Source organism: Dendrobium catenatum, unplaced genomic scaffold (assembly GCF_001605985.2).
Source record: "Dendrobium catenatum unplaced genomic scaffold, ASM160598v2 fragScaff_scaffold_133, whole genome shotgun sequence".
Taxonomy (NCBI): Eukaryota; Viridiplantae; Streptophyta; class Magnoliopsida; order Asparagales; family Orchidaceae; genus Dendrobium; species Dendrobium catenatum.
This window is the reverse complement of record NW_021318595.1, coordinates 13420022-13434981: the sequence shown is the minus strand read 5'-3', so window position 1 is coordinate 13434981 and position 14960 is coordinate 13420022. Positions and strand designations below refer to the sequence as shown.

The following is a 14960-nucleotide window of genomic DNA, read 5'->3' as shown; positions in this document are numbered from 1 at the left end:
ATTTAGCTATTAGCTCACTATATAATTCTTACATATTTTTTAGGAATGGGTCAGGACGTAGTGGAGTGTGAGGCTAATATGATCCTAAAATTTTATATTTAATTTTTTGTATTTTATATTTTATTCTTTTATAGCAAAAAATTTTAAAGAAAAGACTGACATACATATTTATTGATTGAACTTGCAACTATTATAAATGAAATTTAATGAAAGTTTTGATGAATATGATTAATTTCATTGGCTTTATTTAATAAATAAAAAGTAGTGGCTTTAATGGACATACATAAAACAATGCCCTAAATAGAGTATGAATTTAATACTATAGTTTTGGTTATTATAATAAAAAATAAAAAAATAAAAAAGTTTTGGTTATTATTGCATATGACACATGTACATATGATTCTACTATAATGATTTTGATCATGACTGCAATCTATATGATAAATATATAAGAGTAGCATAGAGAGACATTGATTCAGCACATAACTGGCTTTTATGATTCAATTAATGATAACATGCATATTATTCTACTACATTATATTAAATACAAGGATAGGTCATGTATAAGCTACTGAGTTGTTCGTTCATTCTTTATGTTTATATGTATTAGGAAAGGGGAAGTCTCTAATATAGTGAGTTAGAGGTGTTGATGTTAAAGATATTTTATTTCTGATGTTATAATTAAATTCTTTTGTAATCATAATATTTGTGTATTGGGTGAGATGCTTGAAAAAAAATCATGATTATTGTACAAAATATTTTGATGTAAATAAATCTGAGAAGTATAAATTGTTTTTTGGGCATATTAATGATTTAGTGTCTCTATTGTTAAAATTGAATTTGGAAAAAAAAAATCTTTCCAATTAGATATTAGGCAACTCATCTATCACGAATCTGACTCAATATGACCTGTTAAGATATAGTGATATATTAGGTTGGGACTTGATACCAATAGCATATGCATCCACTTGAATGGTCTAATGGAAACCAAGAAATGTAATTGCATTATATGATATCATTTATAAGATATTAATGTAACATTTTGCTCTTTTAAAGTCATGTTTAGAATGCTTTTGATTTTTGTTTTATTAAATTTTGGTTGGCATTTCAAATTTGTAAAAAATTCTAAATTTTATTTTCTTTGTTAATCTAATTATATCTTACATTAATAAAATCTTAATTTGAAATGTAATAATAAGTAATGACCGCATTTTCCAATTTCCTTGCGACACAACTCTTAAGAAAGTCATTCCAACCTCATTGATCCAAAATTGGGACCCACACCCAATGAGAATGGTCCAAATAGTTGGTCGCGAACTCGCGTTCACTCTCACCCTTGCAGAGATATTTTCGCGCTCGGTACAACAGCTGTCAAGTTGCGATAAAACCACGGCAAATTAATTTGAGCGATAAGTAGATAAGCATGTTAAAAACACCTGCAAACAGACCCATCACACTCTCCACTTATGAACACGAACCACGTGTACATATGATAGAGCTGCATCTATGTGGCGCGCGGTTATAATTGTATGATCAATTAAATCGGTCCCTCAACATCGCTCAATTGTTCCATCAAGAGGACCCCAAATGCAAGTCGTCTGGTTCAAATTCACGCGAAATCCAATCGAAACGCTAAATTCACATCGGCGAGGCAAAAGGAAAAGCGCCGGAGCATCGGTCCAATACTCGATGAACGCCACGTGTTTGAAAGGCGGATCATCACCGTCCGTGACAGATCGGACTGGCAGGACTTCGGGTAGAAGCAATAAGATCAAAGCCGTTGGATTTTACATCCGGTTTGAATAGACGGCCAATGATCTGCCCGTGATGAGGCCGGTCAGATCTCATTGCTTTAAGAGGCGGTGTACCCCTTCCAATTTTCTCCACACCAATCGCTTAAGAAACGAAGGGTTTCTGTATCCTTTATGAAGGAACCATCGATCGCCTCCATCTTTTCTTCTCCCTCTCGCAAAGATCGACGGCCTACTCCTTAATTGCCGGTTGCCGGCCGGCTTCTACTCCGGCCGTTGAGTACCAAATACAGGCCTAGCATAGGTTGGGGTTGCTCTAGATGAGAATCTGGCTGTTAACGGTGTTTATGATCGCCGGATCCAGCCCGGTCTGAGAAGCCGCCGATTCCTTGCATGGCCTCGGCTATCCTGGCAAGCCGGAATGAGTCGTATTGGGGAGAGCAGAAGGTTTATATGAAGAAAAACCCTAATTCTAATCATAGCCCAAGGCTTTTTCCCAACGCAAACCCTAACCCTAACCCTAACTCTAACCCTAACCACATACCCTATCCTAACGTCCGAGGCGGCTATGAAACTAATCAACGCAATGAGAAAGATGACGCCTTTGTTGCGGCAGGACCTGCCTTTTCTGAGGATTCCTCCTCATTTAACTGGGAACCAATCAGCCGGGCTGTTGAATTTGGAGGCGCTTCTGCTAACTATGTCAGTTTCAACATCTCGAGCTTGTCAAAGAAAGATCTACGGGATTTGAAACGGAGGCTGGTTTCTGAGCTGGAGCAGGTCCGAAGCGTCACAAGCAGGATTGAATCACGAGAGCTCCAATCCTCGGCTAGATCTGTGGGATACTCTGCTTCTGGGATCTATTGCAGCAGCCGTGAGGTCACATCCCCTGCTGCACTTCAGCAGAACCATCTTTCCCAGCCTGGGTCTTTCAGCGAAAAGGAGGTCAAAGTTTCAGAGGCCAAAAGGGCACATCTGTCTCCGCTGCCCAACAAGGAATTGTTTGGGATGGCAATGTCGACTCTCTCTCCAAGAGCTGCGTTGGATTCCAAGAATCTTCTTTCAGCCATTATGAAGAAGTGCACACAGATCCTGGCAAGGCTGATGAAACATAAGGGAGGTATGTGGTTTAATTCCCCGGTAGATGTGCAGGGGATGGGATTGCATGACTACCGGCTGATCATTAAGCATCCAATGGACCTTGGGACAGTTAGATCCAAGTTAAAAAATGGCTTGTATAAGACACCCTTAGATTTTGCAGAGGATATCAGACTGACCTTTAACAATGCTCTTATCTATAATCCAGAAGCTCATGAGGTACATAAATTGGCAGCAATGCTTCTCCGTCAGTTTGAGGGTCTTTTTGGACCAGCATATGCCAAGTATGAAAAGCAGCTGGTTGGCATTGCCAAGCAAATGGAAGAGAAGCAGCTGTGCTCTTCTTGGAACCCCCACCCGGTTTCTGAGAATTCAATGAGAGCAGATTTGAGACCTGTTCTATCTCCTCCACCAATTCGATCGCCGGCTCCTGTTCACCCGCAGCAGCGAATCCATTCTAACCAAGTTGGCTCGGCTTCTTTATCATCACCTCACCATCTTCAACCACCGCAGCAGCAATATCCCATCACTGCTAGAACGATAGGAACAAAGCTACCAAAGCCCAAGGCCAAAGATCCAAACAAGAGACCTATGAGCTTTGAAGAGAGGCAAAAATTAAGCTTTGGGCTACAAAGCCTGCCAGAGGAGAAAATGAGTCAAGTATTACAGATTGTCAAAAAGAGAAATGTTGACACTCAACAAGATGGCGATGAGATTGTTCTAGACTTCGAGACTATGGATACAGAGACGCTTTGGGAACTGGATAGATTTGTTTACAACTGCAAGAAGACGCTGAGCAAGATCAAGAGGCAAGAAGCCTTAGCTGGAAACATCGTCTCTTCTGCTCCAACCTCATCAGCTGCCCAACCATCAGTTCCGGCTGATGCAAGCCACAAGGTACTCCAAAGTTAAATTAATTTATGAACAAATATTTATTAGCTATATTTCCTTAAAATCTATTTTGTGATTGCCAGTCACCTATTGCCGATGACACAACTGCCAAGAGGTGCAAGAAAGGTGATCCTGTTGATGAGGATATTGACATTGGTGAGGAGATGACATCGACCAATTATCCATCTGTTGAGATTGAAAAGGATGATGGGCATGCCAGTAGCTCCAGCAGTTCTGGCACCGATTCCTCTTCTTCCAGTGGTAACTTGATTTCAGAAACAAGCTTCTTTTTCTTTGAACAATTGGTTTGTGGACATTTTCATAAGCTTTGTTTCTGCAGATTCAGATTCGGGGAGTTCATCTGGAAGTGATTCTGATGATGAAGATGGGCGCTCGCCAGTTAGACATTCTGGATCTTGTCCGCCTAACTAACATAGGTAAGCATGCTGCCATTAGGACGATCTTATAAAGTTTCTCTCTTTTTTTTGGTTTTGTTTTTGGAGGGGGGGGATTTGTGGCTCTATGTTCTGGTGTTAACGTTAGCTCTTAGCTAGAGATTTGGGTAGATAAAGTTTGAGTAATTGATGTTTTCACTTGTGTATCTTATGATGTAAAAAGAAAGAAGGAAAAAGTGAAAAGAAACGGCTAGGGTAGCTCTGTGTTTTTCTGAATTCCCCTCTTTTTGCTTACAGTGTAGCTTTTCTATAACTCCTGAGCTTAATTGATTGAAGCAACACTGTGTGGCTTATTGTGACTCTGGTTATCTTATTGATTTGTGTTTGTTCTTTGTAAATATATAATATAATATAATATAGCATTTGGGGAATTAGTTAAAATGTGTATTATATTTTATCTTAGATTAAATGAGGTTTATTTATTTTTGGTTCCGTTGGAGACTTGGACGAAGCGCTCATGTTTACTATATAATATGAAAAATCAATCTCCGTTAGTGCTTTATGAGCACGTCGGGTCCATTCGGGTTTGAAGCTATAATATAATAAAATTTTGCTGTTTCCTGATAATAATCCTCTTTTGGGACATTACCCATTTTACATTCAATTTGGTTATTTCATCTAAATTTTTGGTTATTTCATCTAAATTTTTTTTTTTTTTTAGTAAATGAGTTATACATTAGGACGATCTTATATAGTTTTTTTTTAGCTTGACTTGACTCGTTTAGGTGTTGATGGTGATGAGCTTGAGCTATGGTTGAAGGTGATAATGATGAAATATAGTAGAGGTCATTGGTCAATCCATAATGGTCATCATCGATATGCAGTTGTGTTGTGATAGTGGAGTCAATGATTCATTTCAAAATAAAGTAAAAATTGATGAGTTTATAATATATATTCAAAATAAAAATTAAAAAATTAATATTTAACTAAAAAACTATATAAATTTTTAATGAATTTTTTTAATCAGCTAATTAAAAATGAATTATTTAGTGGATTAAAATTTTCATTAAGTTTTATTTTGTCTTTTTAATTAAATTATTATATTTGGAATATTCGGAACTATTTTTATTAAATTTAATATCCTCTTAATTATTATTATTTTTTTTTTGTAAAATATAAGGTTTTATAGTCTGTACTTAGGTTTAACATGTTATTTACATGGTTGCAAATATTCTTATATAGGAGTGTCTTTTTTGGCTCACAGGTTAAGTTTGGGTCGAATCCGAAATTGACTCGGCATTATTCAGGTCAACTCGAACTATTCTCCTTTTTGCAAATGGGTTAGTTTTATGACCCAATGCTAATAAAAAACTATTAGTTTTCGGGTCCAAAATTTGTCAATATCCATTTTTTGGGTCAATTTTGGGTTTCCCAGGTCAAGATGAGTTTTCGAGTCAATTTTGGGCCAATGGGTCAACCTAAATTCGACCCAACTTTTGAAACGGGTCAAATTGTTGAATTCAAATTCAATCCATTTTGGGCTTAGGGTCAACCAAAACTCAAAATTTTAGGTTCGGCTTCGATTTAAATTTTCGATTGGGGTTCTACATTGACACCCCCTACTTACATACTATAAAATATATTATTATTATCATAAAAATAATTCTTCATATTGTTCCAATGTCCCTGGGCTTTATTTACTTGGCGGGCCCCAAGAAAGGCTTGGAATCATTAGCGACATGATAGATTAGGGGTGAATATCATGTGTCATATCACGTGTCGTATGTTTGTTTTTATTTTTTGTTTATTATTATAACATATTTTATGTTCGCAAAAAAATTTATAACATATTTTTATTTTCTCTATGCTTGTTTGGAGTAGAGTTTTGCTGATTGATATGATGTGTTCATTGCATTATTATGATGACTCTTTTATATTATTGTTCTGATAAATAATTGCTTTTTTAATGAAGTGGTGGTGGAAGCAAGATCGATCTACTCTTGATTGTTTAGGAGGGTTTACTCTCAGCATCATTTTTGGTATTGATATATCATTCATTAAATTTTATGTGAATCTGTCATATGGCCTGGCCTTCTTTGAACTCATGTCCATTCATTTATTGCAACTTTGTTGAATTATCTTATGTGACAAGACTAGCTTTAAGCACCAACTAAAAAAACTTATCTTGGGGCTGCGAGCTATTATGATGATCAGATACTCAAGTTGTTTACTCTTTTCAATCCAAGGATATTCGCAAAAGTATAAATTTTGATGGCGACCAACAAAAGATAACACTGTAAACTTTGATTATCTCATCTATTATCTCGCCACTCAAAAATGATATTTTTATGATAAAAAAGCATTGAATATGTCAATTGTTTTCTATGTCGATCAACACCATCATTGTTATAATTCCATTTCTAATTTATAAAAGGAGCGGTTCGTGCAATTATAAAGCTTTAATTGGAAGACAGTGTTCAGGAGTATGTTCTTTGATAATTTGTCATCCATCATTTGTTGTTCATTGATTAGGGTTTAAGATCAATAGAATAAGGTGTACTGCTTGTCAACACTAAGCTCGCCATAATAAGATGTAGTGCTCGCTGGAATAAGATGTATGTAATCCATATTATGTACATTTTATCTTTTAAGGTGAAATTCTCACTCTTTTAGATGGAGGTTGAACAACATAAACCATTATAATCTGCTCCCTCATTTATTTTAGAAAGTCATTGTCATCTTAAGCTTTTACTAACAGTTTCTTATTCTTTTTTTTCTCTTTCCTCTAGGTAAACAAATATTACTTGATTAAAACTAGTCAGGAAAATTGCAAGGAGCAACACCTTATTAAATGATATAAAGCGGAGAGAGTAGATAATAAACGAGTTTTATGGAGTGAATGCACTAAAATGGTTGACGCATTCAATGGAATGCCAAAATGTTTGGCGCAGTTTGAATGCGCCAAGCATTTTGGCACAGTCCATTGATTGCAATATTTAGTTGGCACATTTCGCACGAGTCATTGACCATATCTGCAATTTTCATTCCAGATTCGAAAAAATCGCGCAAACAAAAATTGTGAGCAGGCAAGGTCGAGAGGAAGGTCTCGCTGCTTATTTAAATTCTAAATCAGCAAGCCTTAAGCATGCATCAAATTCATCAAGTGTGAGAGCTTTTTGATATGAGAGGTTAGTCAAATTGAATAGTTTTAATTTAGATTTTTGTTATATATTAGATTCTACATATATTCTTGATACGTCATAAAAAATCGTCTTGATCAAACATGAATCTTGAGTTATATTCAAGTTGTTATCTTTTAGAATTAAATTTAGGACCATCCAAACTTCAATTTCAACAAACTCGCAATCAAATTGAACATCTCAAAAAGAAAAAATCGAAAGACATAAAAAATCTATTCACCGAGCCCAAATGGGCCTAAATCAAGGGACGAAGAATATTTGAAAGTTTAAAGCATTAATTAAATGATCAAATGATATTCAAATATGACATTTTTATAATCAAATCGAGTGTCTCGATGAGAGGAATCAAGTGAGCTTAAGATTACTTTATTCTGAGATCATTAAGAAACTTAAACTTTGAATTTACCTTGGATCTTCTCCATATTTATGGAACATGCCACTGTCAAAATAAATGAATAGCCCCCCTTCTTCCCACATGAAAAGGAGATGGAAATTTTGGAGGCTTAGATATTGAACTAGAGATTCAAGAGAACTCTCGAACAATCTAAGCGCTCCATCTCAGCAGCACCGCCGGTGAACCCTCGCCACCAAGCCGCCGTTATTGGACCTCTGCTTAACCAATGTCGTTAGAGCTTTGTCTCGTAGCCACCACTGAGCCTTCATCTAACCTCCATCATCGGCCAACTATGAACCCTTAGACCATCATTGCCTGCAGATAATGGTTTCTTTGACATCCATTGCTTGCAGGCTATGGTCCATCCGACCAACATCCTTTTTGAATTTATTCCCTCCGCCCACCATCGCCCACCGACTACGGTCCCTCCAACCTGTGTCACCCACCAAATATGATACTTGGACCACCGTCTCCTGCCAACTAAAGTCCCTTTGACCATCGTTGTACACTAACTACGGTCCCTTTGACCTCCGTCGCGTGTCGACTTCAATTCCTCCAACCTCCATCGCACGCTAACTACAGTCCCTCCAACCTCCATTGCGTGCCGACTACATCCCCTCTGACCTCTATCGCTCATCTACTCTAGTCCCTTCACAACAAGGGTCCCTTAGACTACTATCGCCCGTAGATAAGCGTCCCTCCAACAATAGTGACCTGTCGACTATAGCCTTCTAACCACTGTCGCCACCCATACTAGGGTCCCTCTAACCACCATTACCCATTCAATAAAGTCACTCTGACCTCTGGCTCCCATTGACTACGGTCCCACCAACCTTTGTCACCCCCCCAACTACAATCCCTCAGAGTAATGCGCCAATTGACTGTGGTACCTCTGACATCCATTGCTCTCCAACTAAAATCCCTCCAACCACTATCACCCATTGAATATAGTCTATCCAACCACTGTTACCCACCGATTATATTCCTTTCAACCATAGACGCCAACTGACTACAATTCCTCATATCACCATCATACTACGTTGCTCGCCGACTATGGTCCTTCCAACCTCCATCCCCCGTCGACTACAATCCCTCTAACCTTTATCGCCCGTTGCATAACTACCATTTATCCCACCATCATCGCCATCTGATCAAGGTCCATCCAACCAACATTGCCAACCGACTACGTTTCCTCTAACCTTCATCGCCTGTCGACCATGGTCCCTCTGACCTCTATAGTCAACCGAATACAATCCCTCCCAATATTGTTGCCCGACGACTACGGTCCTTTAAAATTTCGTTGCCCTCTGTCTATAGTCCCATTGGCCTTTTTCACCCGTCGACTATGATCCATTTGTCCACTATCACCCATCAACTAAGGTTCCTACGGCCTCCATCGTCTGCTAACTATAGTCCCTTGGATGACCATCGCTCGCTGACTTTGGTCCTTCGGACCATCTTTGCCCATGGATTAGGGTCCACTCGACCTCTGTAACCTACCGATTATGGCTACAATAAGAGTTGATTGTACATTACGACTTTACAGCTCAGCTACTATGATAGGTTGCAGCGAATAATAACAACAAATTAATGAACAAGAAAATAAAACATACATGATCCTGAACTTTGAATGATAATTTGCCAAGAATCCAATTCCATGAATAGTTCCAGCATTCAATAAATAACTTTTGAACAATTTTTATATCTTATTTTTCAAATATCATCTATAAAATTATAAAATATACTTACTGAATATTACCATATGTAATAATTAAGTTAAATGTGGTAGAAGTCTACTTTCTTTATATTTAATTAAAAATTATATTTTAAATACTCTCAATGAATACATATTTTGTGTTCACATATAGTTCACCTACTTATTCTATATAAAATTAAAATAATTATCCATAAATTCATTATAATTTAAAGTGATTATATATACAGTACTCTGACAGATTCAATTATTCAAAATTTAGTTTAAATATAATGTAATAATTAAATTCTTGAGAATGCCTTAATTAATCATTACCTTGATCTAGATTTTTCATCCATAAAATAATTCAATTAACAATAATAATCTATAAATTAATCTAATAAAAATAATTACTCTTTAAATATTTTCCGATTTATATATTTCTTAAATCTTTCCAAGGCCTAAATTATGACTCACAATATTTTAAATATATTATACACAAATTAGTTCCAAATTAATATAATCTATATATTATTCAAACAAAATTATTTATTTTATTATATTAATAAATCTAACAAAATTCTTTATATATTACTTAGGTTTTGAATTAATTTCAAATTATTATAATATTATGCTAATAAATCTAAAAAATTAGTTACACATAATTTGTTTTTCAATTTAGCTTAATAACGGACAACTCAACTCAAATCATATTGTTGAAAGCCTCCACTCGAATCACCCAACGCTCGGACTCATCAACGATTTGGTTAAAAGCACCAAATATATGTAATTAAACTCGATTAAATCTTTATTATATTTACAAATAACTAAATTATTATTTTCATAATTTATACAATTAAATTTTGTTTACATTTTTTAAAATTTATAATACATACTTTAAAATAAATATTAATCTTTTCTCAACCAAAATAGCAATTTAATTAATTAATCGATGGAATTAAGATTTACATGTTATTAAAATTTCAAATTCAAGTTACTTTATATATATTGATAACATTATTAAATTACAAATAGAAAGAACCAAAATATTTTAATATTTCTACATATTTATACATTTAATAATTAAAATCATTTTTTAAAAATTAATAAATCAGAATAAAAAGAGAAATATTAACATAAGTAGTCGTAAATCACCGATTTGAGTCCTCACACACGGGCAGGATCAATCTGGGCAATGTCGAATAGTTTGACGCATTTATTGAATGCTCAAAATGATTTGATTAGCTCTCTTAGTTCCAATCCTTTTTAAAAATTCATCAAATTAGTCTTTGTTGCTTTTCCTCTTGATGAATTGGTTGCATTTGAAGGGCAAGATATTGATGAATTTTATTAAAAAAATTAATAATGATCAAGCTCTTAATCATGATAAATTTACCATAATGATAAATTATCCATGTTTATATCTTAATAAATTTCATGGGGATTTAAGAACATAATGAGTAAATAAATTATCATTATTATTATTATTTTCAATTTGATCTAACTTAAAGCCTTAAGCCTAACATCTCTACTATTATATAAAAGTGGTTTGAGATTCAACCCAAATGAAATCTTAGCCTTCCATTTAATTTATTAAGGACGAATCTCAACTTTTTATTTTATTTATACATTTAATTAACTTATTTATTAACATCATTCATTCATTTAAATGCATGACATTTTTCATTAAGTTTACATTAATTGCATTTAAGAGCCAATTAGTGCATTTAATTAATTTTAATTATTCAACAAATCTCAACCTTTCATTTTAATTATTATAATTATAATTAATTAATAATTATAACTTTATTTAATGTATTAATAAACACCTCTTGGTACCCTTTTCATGCCAAATATATTTAAAATGTATAATAATATGTAAATTAATGTCCATAACAATAAATTAAAAGCCTTTTAAATTAAAACCACTTGGGATTCTTCCCTAGTGAATTGTGACCCTTCAAATTACAAATGAGTTCCTTCTTAGGGAGAAGGCCTTAGCTTGATGTTACAAATGTGCGTCATATAGAGTGCATTACATGGTGGGAGTTACAATAATCAATATAGACATGTTTGTTTGGTTGAAAGGGCCATTGTAGGTGATGGGGGTTGGAAGGATCGTAGTCGGTAGGAGATAGAGGTCCGAAAGACCGTAGTTGGTAGGAGACTGGGGTCAAAAAGACTATTGTCTGATGATCATGATCGGAAGGACCATAGTAGGCGACAGAGGTCAGAATGACAGTAGTCGGCAGAAGACAGGGGTCTGAAAGACCGTTGTAGTAGGGTGGTACTATAGTAGAACTCTGGGCATCAGCTGGTGGCCTAATAGATGTTCGAGCCTCAGGTGGTGGTCCGGTAGAAGTTCGGGCTTGAAATGGTTGTCCGGAAGAAGTCTGGGCGTCAGGTGGTGGTCCGGCGAAAGTCTGGGCCTCGGGTGGTGGTTCGGCAGAAGTCTGGGGCCTCAAGTGGTGGTCTGACGGAGCAATGACATTAGGTAGTGGTCCGGCAGAGCTCAGACCCTTAAGTGGTGGTCCGACGGAACTCCGGTGTCAGGCGGTGGTTCGGCGGAGCTCAGGCTCTTAAGTGGTGGTCCGACAAAACTCTAGCATCAGGCAATGGTTTGACGGAGGAGAGGGCCTCAAGTGGTGGTCAAGTGGAGGAGAGGGCTTCAAGTGGTGGTCCGGCGAAGCAACAACGTCAGGCGGTGGTCCGACGGAGGTGAGGGCCTTAAGTGGTGGTCCGGTAGAGCGACGGCGTCAGGCGGTGGTCTGATGGAGGTGAAAGCCTCAAGTGGTGGTCTGGCGGAGCAACGGCTTCGGGCGGTGGTCCGGTGGAGGTGAGGGCCTCAAGTGGTGGTCCGGTGGAGCAACGGTGTCAGGCGGTGGTCCAGAGGAGGTGAGGGCCTCAAGTGGTGGTCCGACAGAGCAACGACGTCAGGCGGTGGTCCAGTGGTGGTACGACGAAGCTCCGGAGGTGGTCCGACGAAACACTGGCGATGGTCGAGGAGGAGCTTCTTCCTTCTCTTCTCACATTCTCTTCTTCTCTTCTTGCTTTGGTCCATTTTCAAGAGAAATGATGGGTTTATTTATAGATTTCTGGAGTGGCATGGCCCGTAAATAGGTGAGAGATCAAGGGTAAATGTGGAGTGATTGGATGAACGACCGATATTGAATCCCTTAATCATGGACCATTCGTCAGACATTTGGAGGTCTTAATGATTTCAGAATTCATAGATCTTGGGCTCGTTGGATTTGTCTTGTCGAGTCGCTGGATTCGACTATAAGCTCGTCAAGTTCGGATACCGTTTGGTAATCCAAACTATGGTACAAAGCTTCCAACAACTCTTTGGGTCCTTGATTTGGACTCATTTGGGCTCGGATTGAGCCAAATTTGGTATCGTTGCATTTGTATTTCCAATATGCTCAGTTTGATTATAAGTTTGCTGAAATCGGAGTTCAAGTGATCCTGGATTTAATTTTTGAAGTTTCCGGCTTGTTTTTGCCTCGAGATTCGTGCCCGATAAAGATAATTTTTTAATGATATATCAATTGTCCCCCTATTTTAGGACGTCAAAGTTTCAAGAGTTCGAAAATATGTGTCAACATTTCACATTGGTCGAATCGTAAAAAATTGCGTTCCAAAATTTAAAATCTTGCTCAAACTTGATCATAAAGGCCCCTTTAAGCTTCAAAAGTGCCAAAATTAAGTCCGAAAAGTCAAAAAATATTTTCGAGGACCCAAAAAATGTCAAATTTGGATCATCCGAACCGGCCGGCCGACTGCCGAGCGCCATGTGCCACCGGCGGTGGCATTTGCGCTGCGCGCAAAACTGTGCATCCCGTGCCAGCGCGCGATTATGTAATTTTTTTCTTTAAAATTTTTATGGGGCCCACATGAAATTTTTTAAGCCAAAAAATTCTAAAAAAAAACCCAAAATATTCCAAAAAATTTCAGAAAATTCTGAAAAATTCAGGAAAATTCAAAAAAGCTTCTAGAAGCCTTTTCCCCTTCTTTTTCAAAAATTTCCCCCCTCTTTTCATCTTATAAATAACCCCCTTGGGTAAAGAAAATTTTACATCGATCTCCCCTTCTCTCTCTATTCTTACAATTGAGACTTTCCCTTAGTCCCCCAAGGTCCATCTCTTTGCAATGAAGTCTGGAGATCCCCCTTTCTCCTTCTATTCTTACAATTGAGGCTTTGCCTTGGTCCTCCAAGGCCCCTCTCTTTGCAAGGAAGCTCGGAGATCCCCCTTCTCCCTATATTCTTCGAGAGATCCTGCGGAGTTTCGATGTTAGTTGGTTGGAGATGGAGGTCAGAGAGAGCATTGTAAGGAGGGAGGTTGAAAAGACTGTTGAAGAGCAAAAATCCAGCGTTGGGTAGAAATACAGTGTTGGGTAGGTGGTTGATGACGGACAGAAGTTCGATGAAGGGTGGAAATTTGGCGTTGAGTAGAAGTTCGATGATGTACATAAATTCAACGTCTGGTAGAATTTTGACGTCGAGGAGAAGTACGGTGACTTGTAGAAATATGGAGTCGGGTAGGAGGCCTTACGAATGTCCGTCGATAGGCAAGAGTTCGATATTGGGTAGAAGTACGGTGTCGGGTAGAATTCTGACGAAAGTCCATCGATGGGGAGAAGTATGATGACGGATAGTAGTTCGATGGCAGGCGGAAGTCCAATATCAAGTAGGAGTAAAGCATCAAGTAGATGACCGACGAAAGTCTATCGACGGGCAGGAGTCCGTCGACGAGTAGAAGTTCGACAATGGGCAGAAGTTCGACATTGAGTAGAAGTAAAGCATTAGGTAAAAGTCCGATGAAAGTCATCGATGGGCCAAAGTCCGACGATGGGAAGAAGCTCAGTGTCAGGTAGAATTTCGATGAAAGTCCCACAATGGGCATAAGTATAGCGACGGGAGGGAGCCAAGCGTCGGGTAGAATTCTGATGAAAGTCCCATGAGGCAGAAGTTCAACGACTGGAGAAAATTCAACATCGGGTAGAAGCCCAACAAAAGTCTAGCGACAGGCAGAAGTCCGACATCGGGTATAAATTTAACTTTGTGGAGAAGCCCGAAAAAATTTCATCAACAGCATTCTGGTGATGTTAATTTAAATGAAAGAGGTTAAAAAGATCCACCAATGATACATGACATATTCGAGGTTGTATGCCAGAGCCTTTGCTCGATGACGTTAACCTTTATGGAAGAGATCGAGAGAATCCACCAAGGATGTAAGACTTATCCGAGGTTGTATGTCAGAATCTTGCTCGATGATGTTAACCTGTATGAAAGTGGTCGAGAGAATCTATCAAGAATATAAGACTTATTTGAGGTTGTATGTCAAAGCCTTTGCTCGATGACATTAACCTGTATGGAAGAAGTCGAGAGAATCCACCAATGATGCAATACCTATCTGAGATTGTATGTCAGAGCTTTGCTCGATGATGTTAACCTGTATGGAAAAGGTCGAGAGAATCCACCAAGGATGTAAGACCTATCCGAGGCTGTATGTTAGAGCCTTTGCTCGATGACATTAA

At 37.6% G+C, this 14960-nt stretch overlaps 1 protein-coding gene across 1 annotated transcript; it reads left to right on the top strand.

Annotated features, from left to right (window-relative positions):
* The first annotated feature begins 1876 nt into the window (after positions 1 to 1876).
* LOC110114880 (transcription factor GTE2-like) lies at positions 1877 to 4508 on the top strand. Its single transcript, XM_020847907.2, has 3 exons — positions 1877 to 3746; positions 3824 to 4001; positions 4081 to 4508. Exons 1-3 carry the CDS (start codon positions 2145 to 2147, stop codon positions 4170 to 4172), a joined length of 1872 nt encoding a protein of 623 aa, XP_020703566.1. The 5' UTR covers positions 1877 to 2144; the 3' UTR covers positions 4173 to 4508.
* The last annotated feature ends 10452 nt before the right edge of the window (positions 4509 to 14960 follow it).